Source organism: Rhinolophus hipposideros (assembly GCF_964194185.1).
Source record: "Rhinolophus hipposideros genome assembly, chromosome: 9".
In the NCBI taxonomy this organism is placed as follows: domain Eukaryota; kingdom Metazoa; phylum Chordata; class Mammalia; order Chiroptera; family Rhinolophidae; genus Rhinolophus; species Rhinolophus hipposideros.
The window spans coordinates 39341284-39354442 of NC_138055.1; the positions used below are offsets into that span (position 1 = coordinate 39341284).

General features: G+C 31.7%; 1 protein-coding gene across 15 annotated transcripts in view; it reads left to right on the forward strand.

Annotated features, from left to right (window-relative positions):
- The window catches only part of CCDC91 (coiled-coil domain containing 91), a 334936-nt gene that overhangs the window by 272201 nt on the left and 49576 nt on the right, over window positions 1-13159 (forward strand). For all 15 annotated transcript variants that reach the window (XM_081061004.1, XM_081061007.1, XM_081061005.1 and 12 more), the window contains exon 12: window positions 3144-3257. In XM_081061004.1, the coding sequence (XP_080917130.1) occupies window positions 3144-3257 (114 nt within the window). The remainder of the gene's footprint in view (window positions 1-3143; window positions 3258-13159) is intronic.

Here is a 13159-nt window from a genome sequence, read left to right on the forward strand (position 1 = left end):
TAAAATTCTTCCACACTGAAAAACTAGGTATATAATAATTTGGATATGATTTCTTTCATATATTTTTAGATAAAGAATATTTAAAATATGACAAATGTGACTAATGTAGTTTCACATACCATAACATATATGAAAAGGGATGTTTTTCCCTCCGAACTATTACTTAGAGCAGTGGTTCTCACCTGGAGGTGATCTAGTAAATAGACACCGGGTGTGCTGTTTATCACAAGACCTCTCACCTCTACGCTTCTCAAAGTTAATTGCCAATACAGCTGAGGTTGAGAAACCTATCCTTGGAGAATATACCATGCTCTAATTTTGTGGCCATTACTAAAATATTGTAGAAAATAATCTTTCAGAATTGCCAATTTGAATATACTCATTGCGACAAGTCTTCATTCCTTGTGAAATACATTTTATTTTGGACTAATTCTCATGACTCATATGGACGATATAGTTCCTTTGTGGAACTCAATAAAACATATTGGCAGATACTCACAGGCACTTGCATACTTGCACACAAAATTCATTCATCATTTCCAACTAATTCAGAATTTGTTGGAAAATGCAAGACTTAAACCTTACTTTTGTATCATATTCAAAGAAATTTGTTTATTGATAAGTGATTTTTTTTTTAGGGTGGATTTCAGAACCTAAACTGTCACCTAACTCCCAACTGGGAGGGGAGAATCATGGGAAACTTTCTTTGTAAATGGTTTTTTTTGTTTGCTCAAAAATTAGTAGAGGAAAATTCTCAAAAGTGTGGAATGAACACATGATATAAATTCTCAACCCCTAAGAAAATGTCACCTGCAGAACGTATTAGCTAACTTTTCATGTTTTTTTCTGGATATATCCCTTTTATTTAAATTGATGCTTTTGCTTTCAACCAAAAAGTTCTGGTCAAATTTACCAATATGACCCTTGCTAGATAGAAATTCTGATTGTTATTAAATATGGGCAGATTTATCTTTTACATCCAAATAATTCAGATCTACAATCCTTATCTGCAGTTCTAAAATTCCAAAAACCCTGCAAACTAAAGATTTTTGTAACTCACCTATTGGCAAAATGTGACCTGAAGTGATATGATGTTTATACTTTAATTTACCCACATAGTGTGACTGTCCGTACTCTTCACTGCAGAACTATTAATGTGTTGTATTTCAGGGGTCTTACTAATACGTATATGCAATATTTTTTGCCTTTCTAAAATCTGAAAAATTTCAAATTCCAAATTAGTAAAGTGGGAAAACAATAGGAATTGTAATAGTAGATTCTTTCATTTCAAATAATCTTATTTGTCCTCATTTTTTCTTTTAAAAATTACTATAGTTTTTCAACTTTAATCTTTTCAAATAATTATGGACGCAACTTAATATTCTATTATTTTATCACTGGAACTAAAGCTTAATGTGATTGAAAATAAAATAGTAATTTTCAAAGTCACCATTATAGGAATTTTCAGATTTGTGACTTAATTTTATAAGGAAAGAAATCCAAAAAATTATGAGTATCCCAGTATCAAAATGGAAGGAGGACATGATCAGACAAATAATAAGAGATAACATGTATATTGGTAATATTTCTATGAGAATGTTGAATATCATATAATAACCTTTTTAAAATGCAGAATAAAATTAGATGTCTTTCTCCCTCACATAAGCAAAGATTCCAAAATCTGATAAGACTAAATGTAATCATGAATGCAAGAAAATAGCCATTTTCATGGACTTCTTATGGGAAAAAAATTTGTACAAAAGGTCAAAAGCTATTAGAGACGTCGATAATTATATCCTTTAGCCAAAGTTATTCTACTTCTTGAATTGATCCTGAAGAAATACATAACATTCATTACAAATGTACATATATTATTTCTATTAAAAACAATGAAAATACTCAGGAATAAGGATTGGTAAAATAAATTATTATATGTCCCTGTATTGGAATAAATATCATATTATGAAAGAATATACAATGGCTTAAAAATATTCAAAGTATATTTTAACTGAAAATTGCCAAGAGTTAGAAAACAGTATATACAGTTTGAGCCCTATCCTCTTTATACTGAAGTATGGTGGTGTGTGTGAGTGTGTGTGAGTGTGTGTGTGTGTGTGTGTGTATTGTTTTGTGTTTACATTTTTCTGTATTTTCTACAGTAAATATATTCAAATTTTCTACAGTAAATATATTCAGAATAGGAAATTCTTAATGATTCTATTTTATGGGTTATATCTACATATCTAAAATTATTGGGAAAAACTAAATAAAAACATACATACACTACAAAGTGAAGAATCCTCAAGAATAACAAAATGAAAAAAAATACTGCTGAGAAATTTCAACATAGTTTATAATTGCCTATTCAAAAGAAGGATGTTGTTTATATAGATAAATGGAAGTTAAAGAAGTTTGTTTTGCGGCATTTATCCAATCCATGAAACACTATTTTAGCAGAAAATATTACTACTACTTTTTGAGAAGCGTTATATTTCTTTTTCAGAATTTTAGCCTCCTTTGTCCTTGTCTGAAATTCTGAAATCTCTTAGGTACCTGATTACTATTGCAGTAAAATGTGGAGTACCATTTTTCTTCCTAGATTTCTCCTTTCAAATATTAGCACACAGGGTGGAGTTTCTACCTCTTATTCATGGTGTTCAGCTCTCGACATCTTAATCTGGCAGGAAGACCAAACTAGCTGTAAATCTTACTACCCAGACCACACTTGATTATTGTATGATGGGAAAATTAAACGTGAATAAAACAGCTAGAGCATTAGGGTGTTCTTGGAAGAATAAACACAAGTTGGAAGTCTTATGTGGATAGTGCAAAGTACAGGAAGGTGATCAATCATGTAAACATCAAATGAAAGGTTGGTAAGGAAGCCATCGGAGTCTGTCGGGCACTCCCTGCAATAAATGGCTTATTCCATTTCTTTTCCCTTTCACTTAGTTTAGAAAAGTGAATTCTTTGGAATCTCTAGCAGATCCCAAAAGATTTTGTAAGTTCTCATTCCTGTTTGAAGATATGCTTTGAACATAGTAAGTTCAAACCATTGAAGAGGATTTTTAGTTTATATATAAAATGGGCACAAACTGTCGTGATACATACCTCCCTGACTTTTTCCTTCCTCCCATAAACAGGAAACTGTTAAGGCAGCAATAGTAGAAGAGCAGAAGCGAAGTGAAAAGGCTGTGCAAGAGGCAGTGAAAAGAACAAGAGATGAATTGATAGACTATGTAAAAGAACAGAAAAGGGTAAGTATCTCCTGAAAGGTTTTAATTTGTGCTTCCATAAACTGAAGCATTGGCTTCCATATAACAACTTGAGATTTGAAGCCATTTAAAATGCTCTAAGATTATTTTTCTGATACAATTATATATGCTAATACAGCTGTTGATGTTAATCTCATCTGTCAACAAAAAGCAACAGTGAATAATTTCTTGCTAGACACCTAGAAGTTACTTACAATTTAACTTTACACTCATGAAGAAAGGATACAGTTCTACTTTTTTTTTTATGTAACATTGGTTTATAGTAGGTAAGATTCAGTTATACAGCATTATAATTCCACATCTGTATATGCCACTTTGTACTCACCACTGAAAAGTCCAATTTCCATCCATCGCCATACAATTGACCCCCTTTTCTCATTTCACCTTCCCTTCACCCCCTTCCCCTCTAACAACCATCAATCCATTGTCTTCCAGTATGAGTTTGTTTTGTTTTGTTTTCTTTTTTTTAATCCACATAAGTGAAATCATATGGCATTTGTCTTTCTTTGTCTGACTTATTTCACTTAGCATAATCTCAAGGCCCATATCCATGTTGGTGCAAATGATAAGATTTTATCTTCTTTATGGCGGATTAGTACTCCACTGTGTATACAACTGATCTTTCAACAGCATGGGGGCCAGTATCAACACATACAGTTGAAAATTTGTGTATATTTTTTGCTCCCCCATAGCCTACTGTTGACTATATTGTATGTTGTATATATTATGTACTGTGTTATTACAATAAATCGTGCTAGAAAAAAAATGTTATTAAGATGATAAGAGAAAATACAACTACAGTATTTACTGAAAAAGATTCATGTATAAGGGCACATGTGCAGTTCAAACCTGTTATTCAATAGTCAATTGTACATATCCCATCTTTATCCATTGATTCATCAATGGACACTTAGGTTGCTGCAGTGCACATAGGGGTGCATATATCTTTTCAAATTAGTGTTTTGTATTTTTCAGATGATTACCCAGAAGTAGAATAGCTGGATCATATGGTAGTTTATTTTTAATCTTTTGAGGAATCTTCATAGTGTTTCCATAGTGGCTGTACCAATTTACATTCCTACCAGTAGTAGGAATGTATGAGGGTTCTTCTCTCTCTCTCTTTTTTTTTTTTTTTTTTTTTTTTTCATCCTCTCCACACATATTTTTTGTCTTGTTGATGATGGTCATTCCTACTGATGTAAGGTGATATCTCATTGTGGTTTTGATTTGCATTTCCCTAATATTTAGTGATGTTGAACGTATTTTTATGTGGCCCGTCGGTCATCTGAATGTCTTCTTTGGGAAAATATCTATTCAGATTCTCTACCCAGGTTGTTTGCTTTTTTGTTATTACATTGTATGATTTCTTTGTATAGTTTGGATGTTAACCTCTTCTCAGATATATCATTTGCAAATATATTTTCCCATTTTGTAGATTGCCTTTTCATTTTGTTGATGGTTTTCCTTGCTGTGCAGAAGCTTCTTCGTTTAATATAATCTCATTTGTTTATTTTTGCTTTTGTTTCCCTTTCTGTCGGAGACAAATCCACAAAAAAAATCGCAAAAACTTGTGTCAAGGAGTTACCACTTATGTTTTCTTCTGTATATTTTATGGTTTCAGGACTTATATTCATGTCTTTAATCCATTTTGATTATGTATGTATGGTATAAAATCATGGGTTAGTTTTATTCCTTAGCATGTGGCTGTCCAGTTTTCCCAACACCATTTTTTGAAGATTTTTCTTTCTCATTGTATGTTGTTGTTTTTTTCTTGTTGTATGTTCTTGTCATAAATTATTGTCCATATAGATGTGTGGGTTTTATTCTGGGCTCTCAATTCTGTCCCACTGACTGATATGTCTATTCTTCTACCCATACCATACTGTTTGGGTTATTATAGCTTTGAAGTATGGTTTGAAATCAAGGTGTGTGATACCTCCAGCTTTTTTCTTTTTTCACAGGATTGCTTTGGCTATTCAGGATCTTTTGTGATTCCATACAAATTTTAGGATTTTTTGGTCCTATTTCTATGAAAAATGCCATTGGGATTTTAATAGGGATTGCTTTAGTCTGTAGATTGCTTTAGATAACAAGATCATCCTGTCTTCTTCCTGATCTTAGAGGAAAAGCTTTCAGTTTTTTACCATTGAGTAAGATGTTAGCTGTGGGTTTGTCATACATGGCCTTTATCATCTCGAGATACTTACCTTCTAATTCCATTTTATTGAGAGTTTTAATCATAAATGGATGTTGGATCTTGTCATACGCTTTTTTTTTTTGTATCTGCTGAGATGATCATATGATTTTCAATCTTCATTTTGTTAATGTGGTATATCATGTTGATTGATTTCTGGATCTTGAACCATCTTTGCATCCAGGAATAATTCCTAGTGTTCCTTTTAGTGTATTGTTATATTTGGTTTGCTAATATTTGTTAAGAACTTTTGCATCTATGTTCATCAGAGATAATGGCTTGTAATTTTTCTTCTGTGTTGTCTTTTTCTGGTTTTGGTGTCACGGTAATGTTGGCCACATAAAATGAATTTAGGAAGCATTCCCTTTTCTTCAATTTTTTGGAGGAGTTTGAGGATTGATATTAAATCTTTGATTATTTAGTAAAATTCACCCATGAAGCCACTGGTACTAGATTTTGTTTTCTTGGAGGTTTTTGATTACTGTGTTAATCTTTTTATTAGTGATTGGTCTATTCAAATTTTGTATTTTTTCATAATCCAGTCTAGAAAGGTTATATGATTCTAGGAATTTATCCATTTTTTTCTAGATTTTCCCAATGTGTTTTTTTATAGCTCTTTATAGAAGTCAACTATGATTCTTTGTATTTCTATAGTATATATTGTAACTTCTCTTTTTGTTTCTGATTCTTATTTATTTGAGCCTTCTGTCTTTTTTTCTTAGTGAGTCTAGCTAAAAATTTGTCAAGTCTGTTTATTTTTTTTAAAAAGAAGCTCTAATTTCATTGATCTTTTCTATTGTCTTCTTACTCTCCATTTATTTCCTTTGATTTCTTCCTTGAACCAATATTTTTTCCGTAGCATGTTATTTAATGTTCATCTATTTGTGATTTTTCAGTTTTCTTGTAATTGATTTCTACTTTCATACTGTTGTCATTAGAAAAGATGCTTGATATGGTTTCCATCTTTTTCAATTTATTGAGCTTTGTTTTGTGTTTTAACATATAGCCTATCCTTGAGAATATTCTATGTACATTTGAGAAAATATATTCTGCTGCTTTTTGGATGGAATGTTCTGTATATATCTCTTAAGTTCTTTTAGCTTAATTTGTCACTTAAGAGTGAGGTTTTCTTTTGTACTTTGTCTGGATGCTCTATCCTTTGATGTAAATGGGGTGTTAAAGCCCCTTCTTATTACTGTGTTGCTGTGAATTTCTCCCTTTAAGTCACCTAATATTAAAGTAGATTTTATTTTGTTACTCCTAAGTTGGTACATATATATTAATAAATATTAGGTCTTCTTGATGGAGTGACTCCTTTATCATTATATGATGTCCATCTTTGTCTTTTTCTTTTTAACCTTTTTTGTCTTGCTTTGATAAATATGGATACATCCACTTTCTTTTGGCTACCATATATTTAGAGGATCATCTTCCCCCATTCACTTTGAGCCTGTGTTTGTCTTTGAAGCTGAGCTGCGTCTTCTGAAGGCAGTATATAGTTGGGTCTTGTTTTATAATCCATCCAGCCACTTTATGCCATTTTATGGATGAGTTCTAACCATTTCCACTTAGGGCAATTTTTGATATATGAGGACTTACTACTGACATTTTGTCTTTTGTATTTCTTATTGCTCTATAACTCCATTATTTTTTTTCCATATTTTTTTTCTGCCATTTTAGTTTTGTAGCTTTCTGTGATATTTTTCTCAGTTTTATCTTTTTTTATGTTTCTTATCACTCCTCTAGATTTTTATTCTGTGGTTACCAGAGGTTTGTATAGAACATCTTATAGATAAAATAGTCCTTTTTCTGCCTATAGCATCATATCTTTATTTGCCTATACAGGTTTTGTTCTTTTCCTCCTTCCCTTACATGTTTTTGTTTTCACAAATTATTCCTTTTTATATTGTGAGGTCATTACTGAGTGACTTAGCTATAGTTATTTTTAGTACTTTTTTTCCCTTTAACCTTTTGCTATAATTTAGTGTTTACACCATATTCAGAGATAGCTTTGTAATTTTCTGATTCTATTTGTCATCTTACTCAAAATTGTGTACTTTTTGCCTTTTTGTTTTAGGTAGAAGAGCTCTTTTAAACACTTCTTTTAAGGCAAGTCTAGTGGTTGTGAACTCTCCAGCTTTTGTTTATTTTGGAAAGCCTTTATTTCTCACTCATATCTGAAGGATAACTTTACTGGGTAGAGGATTCTTGGTTGGCAGTTTCTATTTTCCAATATTTTTCATATGTCAATCTGCTTCTCCGGCTCTGTAGAGTTTCTGCTGAGAAATGTGCTGATAGGCTAATGGAATTCCTTTGTAGGCTACTGGCTTTTTTCCTGGCTTCCTTTAAAATTTTTTATCATTGACTTTGACAGTTTTAGTGTAATGTGGCTTGGAGGTCTTTTTGCATGGAAATAATTAGGTGTTGTATTAGCTTCGTGGACTTGTATATCCAGTTCCTTCCCCAAGTTCGGTAAACTCTCAGCTATTATTTGTTTCAATAAGCTCTCTGCTCCTTTCTCCCTCTCTTCTCTTTCTGGGATAACCATTATCCTTATGTTTTCTTTTCTAATGGAGTTGGAAGGTTCTCATAGAGCTTCTTCATTTTTTTTTTAAGTTTTAGTTCCCTCTTCTCTTCTACCTGAATCATTTTTAAATTTCTATCTTTAAGCTCACCAATTCACTCTTCCAGCTTTATTTCCAATGCTTTCTAATGCATTCTTCATCTTATTTATTGAGTTCTTCAGCTGCAGAATCTCTGTTTGGTTCTTTTTTAGAATTCCATTCTCTATTGTAAAGTAGTCCTTCTGTTCATAAATGATATTCCTGAGCTTATTGAACTTTCTTTCTGAGTTTTTCGTAGCTCTTTGAGCTTCTTCTAGGTAGCACCTGGTAGGTGTCTAACCTTCTGAAGAGAAAATTCTGAGACAAAAATAGTTAATTGACTTTTCTGGAAGTAAGATATTCTCAGATAACTCCTATTTCCACATGCGTCACCAAAGAATTTATTTAAGACCAATATGTGTCCTTTTTTAAAATCATCTTTTCTTAATAATAAGTGGCCAGTCCTTATTTGAACTTTAAATTTGGACAAGATATTATATAACAAAGCAAACCTGTTCATAGTATTATTTTATATCAATATTTTATTGACCAAAATGGAAGGTTTTTCTTTAAAAAATATTTTAAAATTATATTATTTTCCCATCTAACAGAGTCATATGGCTGCCATAAGAGATGTTTAAAATGAAAGCTAGAAATGCCATATTGGGAGTTACCTGGTCCCTGTGTGAAATAAATTAACCCTTGAAGGGAACTGACAATGAACTCTGTCATTTAATCTGTGTGTTCTTACAATTTGCATAAAAAGGTTAACATTTGTTGGTATTAGTTTGGTAAACCAGATGCTCATTAAATAACAATAACAAAATCATGACATTAGATTCTATTTGCACCAACGTTCTATTAATTTATGCTTGTTCCTTTATAACTGTAAAAAATAATTCTAATACCTAACTAACAGAATTGTTATGAGTTAATACATAAAATAAAATCCAACAGCTAGAGTCAGGACTCAATAAATATGTGCTGATTATCATTTTCACCACATTATTTAAAAAAAAAATCCTCAGAAACTCCAAGTAGCATTATTTTTGCTAATTGAACGTGCTTTTTAGATTAATGTTTGGCATTCTGAAGTTTACAGTGTGAGTCTGAATGCTAATTCTACTTTTGTTACTAGATTCACAGAAAATTAAAACTGACTTATGCAGTATACTAGTAGGACATTTATATGTTATACTTTGCGATTTGGAAATTTTTAAAATAGTGTGGAGTACTTTTAATATTTTAATTTTCTATCTCTCCAAACAGAAAGGTATTGAGAGAGAGAGAGAGAGAGAGAGAGAGAGAGAGAGAGAGAGAGAGAATAAAATATCCGATGAAAGCACCAACTGATTACTAGACCTCTTTTTTATACAAAGCTTTAAAAATTAAGGTCTATACACTCCTCTTCTTTCCAAAAATTGATTTCAGTGTTTCAAATTTTTATGAATATCTTTGGGTTTGGAAATATTTTTTCAAAAAATAAGGTATCTCAAAGCTTATAAAATAATAATTAGAAGAAAAAAATGTGTTTAGCAAATTCATAATCTTGTCTCTTTCCAAAAGACTAAACTAGGGCAGCTCATCTCTACTTCTTCCTTTGAAAGATGGATTTCTATTTGCATCAGAGAAGAACACTTTTCCAGAATAAAAATTTCCTTTCTCCTCTCCAGCTTTTTTTAACTAGAGAGTCAAATTGAGATTTTCAACATTAGACACCTCAAAAGCACTGTAGACCTTGGTTCCAGCTGGGCCTACATTCCAGTCTGTGAAGTAATCTTCTCCTCTTGAAGTTTTCTAAAATCTTTGAAGGAAGAACTCTAATGTTGTGTCAGTTCCTGTCCTTATATGTCTTTTGTCCTTAGCAGTCTTTCTTTTGACATAATTTTACCCTTAACAAATTTACTAAAAGATGAAAGTGAAGACTTTTTTTCCTTGCATATTTTCCTTCAATCTTCTACTTTTAAAAGACAGAGAAACACAGAAAGAAGAATAAAAAAATACTTAACTTTTCAAATAACTTACTACTTACCACATAATATAAAATGCAATGGGATCACAAATCACCTTAGAAGATAACATTGCTTTTTCTGTTTATCGGCAACCAAGTTTTTAATCAATTATCCAATCCTTTTGAATACTAGTACTAGAATTAGGATTATACTAGAACTATAGAACTATACTGTACTATATTGTTCTTTGGCTGTTTTCATGCTGTTTCAGCGAAGTTGAGTAGTTGAGATAGACCATCAGGCCCACATAACTTCAAATATTTACCATCTGGCCCTTTATGGAAAAAAAATTCGTCAACTCTTTTCTACGTCATCAAAATCATCTTGTGCTGAATGAAACTCTCTTCCTGTCAGTCCTTTAAAATGTTAGTTCTTTAATTAGGTTTTATTATAGCTAGACAATTGAAATTCCTTATGTGCTATTCTGGAAAAGATTTTTCTCTTCATGTTAATTTCCAGATAAGGTATTAGAATATATTAGATCTGGTCATTAGTGCCATAAACTTTATTTTGGACTAAAGGAGATTGTAGGAAAAAAATGATATGGGTAAGACCACATCCCTTGACACTTCCCTAGAGAGGAAGAATTTGTGGTTTATAATGACCTATGGCCCTTGGATTAGAATGAAGTGTTCCAACCCATCCCACAAGTTAAGACTGTTACACATGTGCTTCCTATGAGGGAGGAAGTGTGAATAACATTCAGCAACAACTACTCACAGCCAAGCAGTGATTCCTAAAAAATAAAATCTCATCCAAATGTAATAAAAGATTATTTTTATTTCCTTTTAGAACCTGAATTATGGCCTGTGTTTTTCACATCACCTCCAGGAAAATAATCTTCACTTTAGAGGATCCTTTTAATTTAGATTTTTAGAGAGGAGTAAGGAGTAATTATCTTTACTTCAAAGGTTTTGTGGTCAAGGCATTGTCAGAAATTCTTAATTATAACAAGTCTCATTTAATCCAGTTTTGCTGCAATGTTGTTGAATGTTTGCATCTATTAAAAGGCAATATTTGATCAAAACAAACTCTCATTTCTGATCAGGTCTACAGTTAATTCAATGAACAATGATTTCAAGTCACGTAGTATCTTGTGGTGCCTTACTTTTCTCATTTAAGTAATATGGAAGTTGGACTAGCTGACCTCTAATGTTTCTTACAGTTTTAAAATCTACTAAGACTATGAATAACATTTTCCTTGACAACTGATGAATCTCTTGAGGGGCTTTAATTTTTCATACATATCAGTTACATCGTAGTAGTTATTTTATACATTATTTATACATTAATGTAGAGATATGGCACTTTTCTTACATTCCCCCTCCTCTTCTTCCGTTCTTACCCTGACTATTTAGCCTTGCTTTTACTCATCTTGAGGAAGGCGATATAGTTGCCTATGCAGAAAACATCTCAGTAGCAATTCACCATCTGCCCTTGTAACTCATATTAGACAATGCTTTTATCTAATCAAGGCATATTAAAGTGAATAATGCACCCTAATATTCATTTGTCTGTGCTTTTAGTTGTACCTCATTTTTCAATGCAAAGGAATTTGACCTACTCCATAAAACCTGTATTTTAACTCAAACCAACAAAAATTGACCTTACATATTTGTAAAATTGTGTCCATTTTAAGTGACACAATAAATATCTTTCTATTTAGATGGAAAGATATTTGGATTTAGAAATGTCCAGTACCAATCATTTTACCAGATGATGTTTTACTGGATTATAACTTTGTCCTCCTCTCTAAATAAAAAGAATAGAAAATTTCGTTCGGAAGAGAAGTTAGTGAAACTATTGAGGTGAATAGGTTTTAAAAGTTTCTGCCATTTTTAAAAGTTAATAGAGGTAATCTCTCTCTCACTCTCTCTATATATATATATATATAATTTTTCTTAACACTTTTTTCTGAAATCTTGTTTCATACAATACACTTTAAAATTAAATTTATTCCTATCCTCTAAAATAACATTTTAATCTTCTTGATCTTACTTTTCTGGATTCACTTGCATAAAGAGTAACTCTGAAAGGACTTACTGATGTGTGAACAGTAGTGGACTTTGGTGAGCTGAATCTGTTGATCATTTCCATTTCAACAGTGGGGTAATTGAGAAGATATTATAGACATAGCTTAATGCTTAGATTAAATCCCATTATTCTGCTTCAGAAAATACAAGGTATATTCCATTTTAAAATTAAAATTGATGCATGTGTACATAAAAACTAGTTTGGTACAGCAATTAATGTATTCTCTAGCTGATTTTCTGGAGTAGCAATCTTTTTTTAAAATCGAAAACAAAATTTCCAAATCAAATACAGTAAGCGTAAATACTTATGTTGGGGTCATTTCGTATGTACAAATGTTTATATCTGTTTTTGTATAATAATTTAAAATGTTCATCTAAATATGTAATCATTCACTTCTTAAATTGTAACAATGACAATTAGCTTTATTCCTTGGTGAAAGGCTTTACCTTTTTATTAAATATTTAGATGACTCTTCTCCATTAGTATACTGTACTAAAGTTCTTAAAATTTAGATAGTGGTAAGAATTGATTCAAATGAAAAACAAAGTCAGCGTGTCAACTTTTAGTCATAGGCCGTGGCAGCTAGAAATTGACATACCTGATGGATATATTATCATTGAATGTCTGTGGTTAGATATAGTTTGTTAACATGGGCCAAACCAAGTGAAGTTTTTCCTAGGGATGGTCAGGATTCTCATAATATAAATGATGAGAAACTGGTCAAGAAGGAAAGCCAGAGATAAGACCTAGAGGAAGAAGCAGCTATCAGAGGCCCCAAAAGTGAACTGATAATGGTAACAATGACGATGAAAGTTAATATTTATCTAGCATTTAGTATGATCCTGGCACTGTCCAAGGATATTATTTAAGTGTGTGTGTGTGTTCATTACTCACAATGTTATTAGGCACCAAATAACGAAACTAGAAAGTGACAGTCTGGCTCTGGAGTCTGGGCTGTTACGCATACCACCTATGTGGGCAAGATACAGCAATAAAGAATAGGGACAAAAGTTCATAAACAGATCAGTAATGAAAGTTTCA